Here is a 12,548-nt window from a genome sequence, read left to right on the forward strand (position 1 = left end):
CACAGGTTCTCAATAGGATTGAGGTCTGGGCTCTGTGCGGGCCACTCCAGGACCTTGGTTTTGGTATCCTTGAGGAATTGTTGGACCAATTTCGATGTGTGCTTTGGGTCATTGTCTTGTTGGAAGACCCAGCGACGACCTAAGGATAGACTAAGAGCTGATTTCTGCATATTATCCCTCAAAATGTCAACATAATTTTATTTTTTCATGATGCCAGGCTCCCGAACAAGGTTCCCTGTGCCTGAGGCTGCAAAATAGCCCCACAGCATGATGCTCCCACCACCATGTTTAACTGTGGGAACTGTGTTTTTAGGGTTCAAGGCCTCTCCCTTTCTTCACCAAACATAAGCAACATCCATGTGCCCAAAAAATTCCAGTTTAGTCTCATCAGACTTCCAAAACTCATCTTTACCTTTCAAATGTTCACGGGCAAACTTCAGTCTGGCTTTGATGTGCCGCTCTTTGTGTAAAGGGGTTCTTCTTGGACGATGGCCATGAAGCCCACCACGATGGAGAGCCGTCACTACTGTGCTCCTTTAAACATCAACTCCAGAAGAGGCCAGGTCAGCAACAATCATCTTGGCAGATATCCAGGGATTCTTGCTGATATCTCTGACAATTTTCCTCTCCAGAGTTTTTGGAATCTTGCACTTACGACCATGCCCAGGTTTATTTCTTACAGAATTTGTCTCCTTGTACTTGGCAATGATGCAACGTACAGCGGTTCTAGACACTGTGAAACGCTTGGAAATGGCAGTGTAGCCTTCCCCCTTATCATGAGCCTCCACTATCTTCTTTCTGAGCTCGAGACTGATTTCCTTTGGCACTGGCATGGTGAGCAAAAGTAGTCCCTCTCAATAATGTGTTCAAGTGCCCTGTTCCTTGGAGTCCTTTTATGCTGGTTGAATGTTCAGGTGTTGTTAGGAAGCCAATTGACTGCACAGGTGTGGTTTGGAAGCTGATTGGTTAATTAGGTGTGTTTTTGAAGGCAAGAATTCACATGGGGGGAAATATTACTGACCTCCTCATCATGGGGGCTAATATTTTTGACATCCCCATTTTTCTCTATATTTGATATAAAGCAAGCCTAAAATGTTTTTTATATAACAAAATGTACCAAAAGCTACTAAAAAGCACTGGTGAATGTTTGATTATATTGAGTTTTGTCAATGCTGCAAACATTGGGAAGAATTTTAGGAAAATGTTCCATAATTCCTGGGGGGCTAATAATTTTGGTCACACATTGTATAGACCTCAGAGAGTCCTGTAGGTCATTCTCACTAAGACGCTGTGCTCTACCAGCTCTCCTGGTGCCCTGTGAAATATATTGTTGTTGTACTGTACTTGCAGCTCGTTCCTCAACTTCTGATTATCAAAGAATGGATTTGTTTTCATCAGCCACTCACTGCTGGGAAATGATGCAAACGATGTGATACTGTGGTGCTCCAAATCTGCAAACCTTTGGGTCATGTGCAGTACCACACTGTCAACAAGGGTTCGTCTCCCTCTGGTTGCTGGTTAACCTCCTGCTCATCATGAAGGCCTCTGAACATCTCATCTCTTTTTGTGGCTTGAAAGCGCTGAGTGTGCTACTGACATTACTGTCACTTTTTGATGTCCCCTATCTTACTTTGCAGAACTTAGAAGAGTGGTTCATTAGGCTGACGGAAAGACACCGAGCAGGAAGGTAAAGTCAAAATCTTTTTGCTTTCATGATGCACTTTGTGCAGTGGTTTTTCCCCTGTCATGATCTTATTGAAAGCAATGAAGAGCGACCTGCATCCTTCATGGATGGATTCACACAGTGATTCCTATCTCTTACATGAACGGGAAAAAAAATTGATAATGACATCAAGACTGGCAAAAAACTGTTTGGCTGCTTGAATCTTATTTGTGACTTGTACTAAAACTATTTACATTTATTCATCTGTCAGATGCTTTTATCCAAAATGACTTACAGTGAGGGATATCACTAAAGCTTTAGTGCAGTAGGAGACCTTGGTGTAAGGACTAAGCACTACATCTATTTAATAAGTGAAGGAGATCAGGTAAAGAAGTGCAGGACTGCTGCATTCTGGACCATCTGTAAGGTATTCACTGTGTGAAGGGAGGTCCACCAGAAGAGCACTGCAGTAGTCCAGGTGAGAGATAACCATGGTCTGGACCAAGAGCTGGGTGGAGTACTGAGTCAGGTAAGACCAGATTTTTCTGATGTTGTACAGAGCAAAGAGACATGACCAGGAGACGGATACAACATGGTCATAGAAGGAGAGCTAGTCATCAAACATGAGACCAGGTTTCTCTAAACCTTGGTTGAGTGCAGAGATGAAGAGGAGATTTTGATATAGATATGATGATAGGAGAGATTGATTGGCTGGGATGACTAAGGGTTTCTCAGTCTCAGAGAAAGGACATGATCTGCACAGAGACAGTGGGGTCATCTGGTGGGAATGACAGGTATAATAACAGGTATAGATGGGTGTCGTCTGCATAGCAGTGATATGAGAAGCCATGTGAGTGGATAATTGGACCCAAGGAGGTGGTGTATATTACAAAGAGGAGGGGTCCCAGTACCGATCCTTGGGGCACTCCTGCTGGTCTCCCACTGGACCAAAGCTTTAGTGGTGTCCCTCACTTACAAATCTCTTTGGATAAAAGTGACCAATGAGTAAATGTGAATGTGAATGATTTCTGAATGCACCGTGAGTCTATCTTTGTGAAACTGACCTCAGCCAGATCATTATAACCTTCATGAGGGGAAAAGTTATTGCAGGATAGTTGTATTAGAAATGATTAGTTTTAGCTGCTGAGTGTGTTTTCCTTTCATGCTATCACAAAGACGAGCTATAGTGCTACCATACCTGCAGTAGGTCCTCTTGCCTAGTGGAAGCTGGCAGGTCTTCGATACAGAGGTGTCTCTTCTCTGTGCTGCGGTGGACACTGAGGCGGAAGCCAGGCTCCAGCATGTGGCCGTGCAGCAGGCGGATCGCGTCAGCAGCGACACCTGACGAGCTGTATTTGGCGTATGCGAAGCCGCGGTTCTGCCCACTGAAGTTCATCATGAGCCTGAACTCCCAGAGCGGGCCCACGGAGCTGAACAGGGGGATCAGCAGGTCTTCGTAGGCGTCCCGTGGGATCTGGCTAATGAAGACCTCACAGCGGGCTCCTGGGGTGGGACCGTCCCACACTGACAGCGGAATAGACAGGATATGCCACCTGATCATTTGATCTATCAATCACATTGGTTCATCAGCTCAAGTAAGAAATGAAACTATTTTACTTGCTACGTTTTCAGCTAACATAGAATAATAAAGAATAAGGCAGAAGGTATTTGATCTTTCATTCTTGGCATCAATCTAACATCATCTGTGTAGCCACTGCCTGATAGAGCATTTGGTATGTGCCATTGACTTCAGTATCAAAACATAGTGTGGCATTCTTCATTTACTTGGCTCCGTTTTTCTGAACACAAAATGCTATACTCTTAATTTTGGCTTCAAAATCTCACACTTAGCGGTGGAGACCTGGTATTAAACGGGCCCAGGGCTAAATCTTTTAAAACCATAGAATTGATAAGTTCTGATGTTATCAGTTCTGCTCTCTGCACTGGAGAAACTAAGAAACTAGTTAAGCTCCATCTCACACGCTGGAGCACCATGCAGCACACAAACACACAAACACACAGACACTGCTCTTAGTGATGACGGCAGAGAGAACTGATCACTCAAACGTGTGGGTCAGTGTTTTGCATGTAATGGTGAAAGCATGAGAAATTTGTTGAACATTAGTCACATACAGGTGGAGAAATGCTCTGTTTTCCACCGGGGAGGGGGTGGGGATTTAATGATCAGGGGTCTGCCGGTAAGTGATAAGGTTAGTGACCAAAGACACACGCAGCTTTTCACAGTTCATTCAGTGTAATAACACTATACAGGAGTGGTTCCCAACCAGTGGGCTGGGGGCCTTTGGTGTCCTGTGGATGTATTGCACATGGGCTGAGAAATCATTTGCAAAACAGAAAAGAAGAAAAGAAAGAGATAAGAAAAGAAGTGCAGGTAAAGATTGCTGTAGGGCTGCAACTAACAATTATTTTAATAATCGATTAATCGGTTGATTATTAAAATAAAAAAAATATGTTTTTTAATTCCATCCCTTTATTCAAAAATAGAACATTCTTTCAAATTGACAACAGTGCAGAGAAAGTACAGACACAACAGGTTGTTGCTCGAACGTCCCTGAGCTGTTCAACTAATAAATTATAAATAATAATTTAATAAAAAAATAAAACACAAACTGACAAGCTTTGCTACATCAAGTAACTTTAACAACAGGCCATGGACTAACACTACACTGCTTGGACTACACACACTAAAAATGTTGCTAGACAAATGTAAACTTTTACCATCTTAGCTCTCCCACTGTCGTTAGCTAGCTGACGTTAGTTTAATGAACGTCTCGTGCTTGTCAAGATGGATCACGAGGAAACACCACGAGACAAACTACCAGAGAGACTAACGTTACGTTTCCTCATTTCAAAACGCAACATGTGGGATTTTATTGTGACTTACCCTGCTGTAATTCTCCCTTCCTCCTCCTCTGCTCCACCTCAGCCATGTAATGTAAACAGCTCTGTGCCACAGCAATAATTGTGTGACACAACGAATCGATAATGAAATTCGTTGCCAACACTTTCAATAATCGATTTTATCGATTTGTTGTTGCGGCCCTAGTTAGCAATAAGAGCTACTTAGACATGTTAGGGTGTTAGAGGTGTTATGTGCTCCTCTCTGAAGAGATGAGTCTTAGCATTACTGACTGAAGTTGATTGAAGGGAGGTTCACCAGAAGAGCACTGCAGTAGTCCAGGGGAGAGATAACCATTGTCTGGACCAAGCGCTGGGTGGAGTACTGAGTCAGGTAAGACCTGATTTTTCTGATGTTGTACAGAGCAAAGAGACACGACAAGGAGACGGACACAACATGGTCAGAGAGGGAGAGCTGGTCATCAAACATGACACCAGGTTTCCCTAGACCTTGGCTGGGGGAGATGAAGAGGTGATTTTATATTGATATCATGATGGAGAGATTGTTGGCCGGGATGACTAACAGTTCAGTCTTAGAGAAGTTTAGTTGAAGGTGGATGTGGATGTGTCAGAGAGACAGGACTAGATCTGCTCAGTGACAGTCTGGTGATAATAACAGGTTTAGTTGGGTGTCGTCTGCATAGCAGTGATATGAAAAGTCATGCGGGAGGATAACTGGACTCAAGGAGGTAGAGTATATTACAAAGAGGAGGGGTCCCAGTACTGAAGGCGATGGGATATGGAGGTTTGTTCTTGCCATGACACACTGAAGTAGAGCCCGGTGTGATAGGATTCAAACCAAGAAAGGTCTTTACTGAGATGTCAGAGAGAACAGACAGCAGCATGAAGTGGTTCACTATCAAAACCTGCTGAGAGGTCCAGTAAGATCAGAACTGAGGACTGACCTGCAGCTCTTAGGGCTTCTGTCACAGACAACAGAGCTGTTTCAGTGGAGTGGCTGCTCTTAAAGTCTGACTGATCTGGATCAAGGAGGTCATTCTGTCAGAGGAATTGTGAGACCTGATTCATTCTATACACTTAGATAAGAATGGAAGCAGTGAGACAGGTCTATAGTTCTCCACTTAAGCAGGGTCCAGTTAGGGTTTTTTGATCAGAGGAATTACCAGAGCCAGTTTGAAAGCAGTTGAAAATTCCTGAAGCCAGTGACGCATTGAACACGTGTGAATGCTGGTACAACTGTGGGAGATATTGGAGGAGTTTTGTGGGAATGGGGTTCAGTGCACATGTAGAAAGACGGCTGTTGATGAGGAGTTGGGACACATCGTTCTCAGTGAGAGGGCTAAATGAGAGAAATTATGAGTTCTTGACTGGATGAACAACTACATGATAGACTGGAGCCATTCACTCAGCTAGAGGGCTGAGTGAGGTACTCAACAGAAGAGGCAGAGAGGGACATGATAGGGATGTGGAGAGTGTCCTTAACCAGGGGAGACTAGTTGTCTCTGAGAGGTTCAGAGAATAGGCAGCTGATGTCCGCCACCACCACCGCAAAGAGGTTTGTGTCTGGTGGGAGTGGTGAAGGATCGAGTAAAGTTTTGAAGGTGGAAAATAGTTTCATAGTGTCTTTACTGTTCCTCGTTCAGAGTATTTTCTGTAGCTAATCAACTTCAGAGTAGACAATCTGCTTCCTGATTACACCAGCACGCATGCCTGGTGTATGAATGGTCATGTGATATGTTTTCAGGAGATTATTTCTGATCCAAAGCTAAAACACTTGTTTGGACGGAGATTGTTTCATTCTAAGATGAAATGAATTAGTGTGGACGTAGCCTGCATCAATACGCAGAACTACAGTGAATTAAGATTTTGCCCATTTGACAACAATAGAAAAAAAACATGTGGTGGTCAATGCTGCCAAAATAAATCAATACATCAGTGTATGGTAAACACTGCATCTAGTGCTGAGGTTGGTTTGTCTGTTCTGGGCTACTGTAGAAACATGGCGGTACAACACAGAGAGCCTGCCATGTTATTATGAGGACCTGCTCCCTGTGTATATAAGAAGAACTTATTCCAAGATAACAGAAACAAAATGACTGATTATATACTATTTAAAACATAATGATTAACATTACATCCCATGTCTGCTGATAGATCCCTCTGAATTCTACACACTGGTCCTTTGATATAAAGTAGTATGAATAACATCTAATGAAATTCATCTTCAGTCACAGTCCAGATTTCTGTATCTCCTAGTTTCTCCAAGCAGCTAGCTTCACTGTGATCCTGTGTAAGGATGTGATCCTCTCTTACCCTCAGGTGGTCCTCCATATTTTCTCTGCCCATTCACTTGAGTCAGTTTTGTATTCGTTGTTTTCAGCCAGGTCTCCAGCGCCTGCACACGCTCAAGGTTCAGCACCTGATGGGAAAACAGAGTGGGATCAATTCATCAGTGACAGCAGCTCTGATAATCAGTAAATATATACTTCACACACACACACACACGCACACACACACACACACACACACACACACACACACACATTATTACATATATTATTATTATTAGACGTCACAGTGGTTTCTGGTCATTGTTAGATTGAGTTTAAATGATGATTTTTCCAGGTCTTCAAGGCGATCTGATCTTCTAACTCTCACTGATGGACCTTGAACAAAAATCCCTGTGCACTGGACTGACGTGCACTAGGGTTGGTAGGAAGTCAATGGCAGACTTCATCCACAGTGGAACTGGTGAAAAGATTTCCTGTGTCTCTCCCGGTTCACACAGATGGTCATGCAGAGCACTGCATTTATTAAGCACTGTGGTCCTATAACATTTACTCCTCTAACATTCACTCCTATAACATGTACTCCTCTAACATTTATTCCTGGAACATTTACTCCAGTACATCAAATTGATGCAGCATAACTAGAGATATCATGTTTTTCATTCCACACATTCTTCTAAGTTAAAATTTGTTGCCTAGATCACCCACAATGCAACTTGACCACCTACAGTTCAGTCAGGGTTAGGGTGTTTTACTGTAGAGCTTGGTACTGTCGTAGGTCTGGGAGGCTCACTTCTTTCTTTCAACTCCAGTTTTTTAGGTTTCAGAATTCAGTCTGATCCGATGATGACTCAAGTGACATCACCTGAGGACATTTATCCGACTTCTCACAGCTCCCTCTGGAGACACTAAAGGCCTTTTACAGGCACAACTTTATGAGAGCTGCATGCAGGACAGCAACTAATCATTTATCAATGTGGTGATTATTTTCTCTCTTACTTCTTTGATCTTTAAAACATTAGAAAACTGTGAAAGATCCTTTACAATATAGAGTAGAAGGTGACATCATTGCATGTCATGTAATGAAAACCCTCAGAAATATTCAAATAAATAAAAATCAATTATCAAAACAGATGCAGATCAATTTTATTTTGGTGACTTAACAGTTAGAAAATTAAACATTTCTATCAAAAAATCTCTGCAGCAGCAATTGCAACATTACCATTTTTGCATTAGATTGTATCAACATTTTTCTTCTCACACAGTGACCAATGATGTCTTGTTATTTCCTCAGATTATTATCTTTTAAAAATCAAAGTCATTCCTCAAACATCATTAGAGTTGAATTGATACTCATATGAGTCTCAGAAGTACCTCTGATCCTGATACCATGTCATTTATTAATAAATTAATAAACCATTGTTTCACACCAGGAAATCAATTCTTCTTCTCCAATCTAAAACTGTAGCCTACATGGGAAGTTTCGTTGTGCAGCCACTGACAGAACAGGTTTTAGGTAAATAGTGTAACATTAGCAAAATGTCAGCAATTTGGAAGTCAGATTAGCTAAGAGATTATATTCAATTCATGTATCTTTTCATGTTTTACAAAAAGTGTAACCTGAGGCACACGACACTGACAGTGATCCTATCACATCCACACAGGCTCAGTACAGCTGTTAAAATCATTAAAAATGACTTTAAATGCAGAGGTATCAGCTGCTAAACACGTTCAGGTATCAGAATCAGATCATCTCCACGTCACATCATCAGTACTGAGGCAATGATCACCTGACCAAGAACTACCTAGTTAACAAAGCACCATATACAGGTAAATGGGGTGTTGTTGTGTTTTACACTAACTTCACTACAATATAAAATAAACTGATTTTAAATGTTCTGGACTGTAAAGCAGTAAAATCAACATTCTTTCAAAGCTATTGATGATGCAGATGATTCTGTAAACACTGCAACATGGTCAATTCAACAGAACCAGTCAATTGTGTTAGTCCACCGTCAGGAACCGTCAACTGCATAAAGGTGGGAAACGTTTATCTAAAAGCCTCAGGTGTCTGTTGGTCCTGGTCAGGTGTGTTCACTTTCAAACCCCGGGAGCGGGAGTTTTATTAACTTAATGAGCAGCAGGTGAGGCTCAACCAAACCTGACACCGGAAAAGAACTTTTGAAAAGCAACAGACAGCACGAGGACACAGTGTGTTTATAAACAGCTCTAGAAGCGCGATACAAACTATCCACTTAGTCAAGTCCAAGCTCGGACCCGGTTTTACTATCTCTAACCGGACCCGGTTTTACTATGTCTAACCGGACCAGGTCCCGTTAACTAATAAACGACCAGTTTATCAGAGGACCAGGGTCCACGGTGGAAACGTTACCTGGTTCTTCTTGTTCTCCATCAGCTCTACCATCACTATGCTCCGCGGACACTGACGCCACTCTGTTGCCCATTGGCTGAAGAAGGCGTGGCTGCACCTGGATCCCTCCCACTATTGGACAGCAAGGTCCGCTCGATACCGCCCACCTTCCACCGTCCAGTCAGTACCGTGGGCTCTGAGCCCGCCCACATACTGATTATTGATTACTGATTTGATCAGTTCAAATCTGTGCGACCTGAACCTACCTTACCCTAATCTGCTAACATACCACAACTTACATTACCTTACAAACTTTATTGTCTAAAATATCATAGAAATTGTATTGAAATTAAATAGGACGGAAACCAACATGACAGGAGAGAGCGTTTTTAATCCTCTACACACTGAGCAGCAGGGACTTGAAATGTAGCAGGATAAACTTAATAAATGTTTTTTCACATATATACAAAGGCCCACAAAGATTTCATAAAGAAAATGTTGACTGAATAAAAACATTTGCTTTTGAAAGATATCACAGTAACTTCCATAGGCTGACCCATCTGTTAGGTACCTACATGCTAAATGAACAGGAGTTAGAAGATGTGGGCTGTGGAGGGGAGAGGCGCCTTGTTTAGCTGATATGTACTATGTAATATTTTTACATTTGTGAGTTTCTTTGGTCACTTGGGTCGGTTCTGCAGCTATCTTGCTGATGATTTGCAAGGCATTCTGGGAAATATTTCATAACACTCCGTTTGAAGTGTCCACCTGAAAAATCTTTGTTTGAAGAGCCAATTAGCCCTTACACTTCACCCTACCCCTGTATCTCTCTACATAGAGGTTGCAGGTTACTGGATGTTTGATTTCTCTTCATTATAAATTATTTTCTTATTTATTCAGAAAATGTCACAAAAATGTCTCTGTCTCCACATACACCTGCTAAAATGGGTAAAAAAATATACTTTTTTTTTTTTTTCATGTCTGTGTCACATTCAGATTCAGCTGAGACAACTATAGTGGAAGGTATCAGTTTTATGTAATGTTGCTGCCATGTCAATATGACATCAGCCTGTTTGTTCCTGCTGGGACACGTGTGCATCATGAGTGAAAAATAGGCAAGAGGGCAAATTTGAAACCAGCTTTTATCTAAGAACAAGGTCCTGTTCTTCAAATGAGGCTCACTAATTCAGGCTAACATGTTATTATCAGGCTAAATTAATTCTGCTTATTGTCCTCCCATAAGCCACAGATCAAAGCCCATAGTCATGATTTTGTTAACTGACATCTAGTATCAGTCTTTCCAGCAAACGCCCCAGAATAATGTTCACAGCCTGTACTGACTGTGGTTGTTCTGATGGGAGCAAAGGAGGATCTCAAGTGATGTTATACAACAAACACAGGTGGAGGTCAGAGTGGATGGAGGGGTCGACAAAACATTAGACCTTATCATGGGAAGCCAGTTTATTTCCTGTTTCAAATAATCATCGTTGTTGATTATGGTAACCGTGACGACAGAGGTTGTCTGACCTTAACAAAGAACTCATTTTAACCCACACCATGATCTTTCCCTAAACCTAACCAGATTGTTTAAGTTCCTAAACCTAACAACACTTTACCATAACACTGTCATATCATGAAAGGTTATTTATTTCCAATAGAGAATTTAAGTTTGTCTGTGGCTCCTGCCATCAGGAGGAAAAGCTCCCATGGGTCGTGTGTGTGTATATATATGTGTGTATATATATATCTATATATATATACACACACACACACACACACACACACATATATATACATATACACACACAGTCCATAATTTTTATAGTAGGTTTATTTTAACAGAGAGAGACAGAATATCAACAAAAAATCCAGAAAAAAACATTAAATAAAGGTTATAAATTAATTTGTGTTTGATTGAGTGAAATAAGTATTTGATCCTCAAGCAAAACGTGACTTAGTACTTGGTGGAGAAACCCTTGTTGGCAAGTACAGAGGTCAGACGTTTCTTGTAGTTGGTTACCAGGTTTGCGCACATCTCAGGAGGGATTTTGGTCCACTCCTCTCTCCCAATCTGGAAGGTTTCGAGGCTGTCGCTTAGCAACTCGAAGTTTCAGCTCCCTCCACAGATTTTCTATGGGATTAAGGTCTGGAGACTGGCTAGGCCACGCCAGGATCTTAATGTGCTTCTTCTTGAGCCACTCCTTTGTTGCCTTGGCCGTATGTTTTGGGTCATTGTCATGCTGGAGGACCCATCCACGACCCATCTTCAGTGTTCTGGCTGAGGCCAGGAGATTCTCATCCAAGATTCCACAGTACATGGCCCCGTTCATCGGCCCTTCAATGCGGTGAAGTCTTCCTGTACCCTTAGCAGAGAAACGGCCTCAAAGCAGGATGTTTCCACCTCCATGTTTGACAGTGGGGATGGTGTTCTTGGGGTCATATTCAGCATTTTTCTGCCTCCAAACATGGAGAGTCGATTTGATAACAAAGAGCTCAATATGGTCTCATCTGACAATATCACATTCCCCCAAGCCTTCTCTGAATCATTCAGGTGTTCATTGGTAATCTTCAGACGGGCCTGTACATGTGCCTTCTTGAGCAGGGGGACCTTGCAGACACTGCAGGATCTCAGTCCATTACGGCGAAGTGTGTTACCAATGGTTTTCTGGGTGACTGTGGTCCCAGCTCCCTTGAGATCATTAACAAGCTCCTCCAATGTAATTCTGGGCTGATTCCTCACCTTTCTCATAATCATCCTTACCCCACGAGGTGAGATGTTGCATGGAGCTCCAGAGCGAGGGCGATTGACTGTTATCTTGTATTTCCTCCATTTTCGAATTATCACATCAACAGTGGTCTCTTTCTCATCAAGCTTCTTGCTTCTTGCTTGTAGCCCATTCCAGCCTTGTGCAGGTCTACAATCTTGTCCCTGACATCCTTTGACAGCTCTTTGGTCTTGCCCATGGTGGTGGAGAAGTTTGAATGGAAGAGATTGATTCTGTGATAGGTGTCTTTTATACACATAACGAGTTGAGATTAGGAGAACTTTCCTAAAGGGACAGGACTAATTTGACTGCCTCATGGGCACATAACCGGTCTGTGGGGGTCAGAATTGCTGTTTGGTAGGGGATCAAATACTTATTTCACTCGATCAAATACAAATTAATTAATAACCTTTATTTAATGTTTTTTTTCTGGAGTTTTTGTTGATATTCTGTCTCTCTCTGTTAAAATAAACCTACTATAAAAATTATGGACTGTTCATGTCTTTGTAAGGGGGTAAATTTACAAAATCAGTAGGGGATCAAATAATTATTTCCTCCACTGTATATGTATACACACACAC

General features: G+C 42.0%; 1 protein-coding gene across 1 annotated transcript in view; it reads right to left on the reverse strand.

The window, feature by feature from the left end:
* The window catches only part of dnd1 (DND microRNA-mediated repression inhibitor 1), a 12,600-nt gene extending 3,344 nt beyond the window's left edge, over positions 1-9,256 (reverse strand). Inside the window, exons 1-3 of the mRNA XM_087177036.1 lie at positions 9,224-9,256; positions 6,857-6,989; positions 2,862-3,187 (exon numbers count right to left, since the gene is read on the reverse strand). Coding sequence (XP_087033162.1) covers positions 2,862-3,187; positions 6,857-6,989; positions 9,224-9,256 — 492 coding nt within the window. The remainder of the gene's footprint in view (positions 1-2,861; positions 3,188-6,856; positions 6,990-9,223) is intronic.
* Positions 9,257-12,548: the final 3,292 nt, after the last annotated feature.

The sequence above is a fragment of the Seriola lalandi genome, unplaced genomic scaffold (genome assembly GCF_002814215.2).
Source record: "Seriola lalandi dorsalis isolate HSWRI2012SDOR001 ecotype SW California unplaced genomic scaffold, Sedor1 jcf7180002054578, whole genome shotgun sequence".
NCBI lineage: Eukaryota > Metazoa > Chordata > Actinopteri > Carangiformes > Carangidae > Seriola > Seriola lalandi.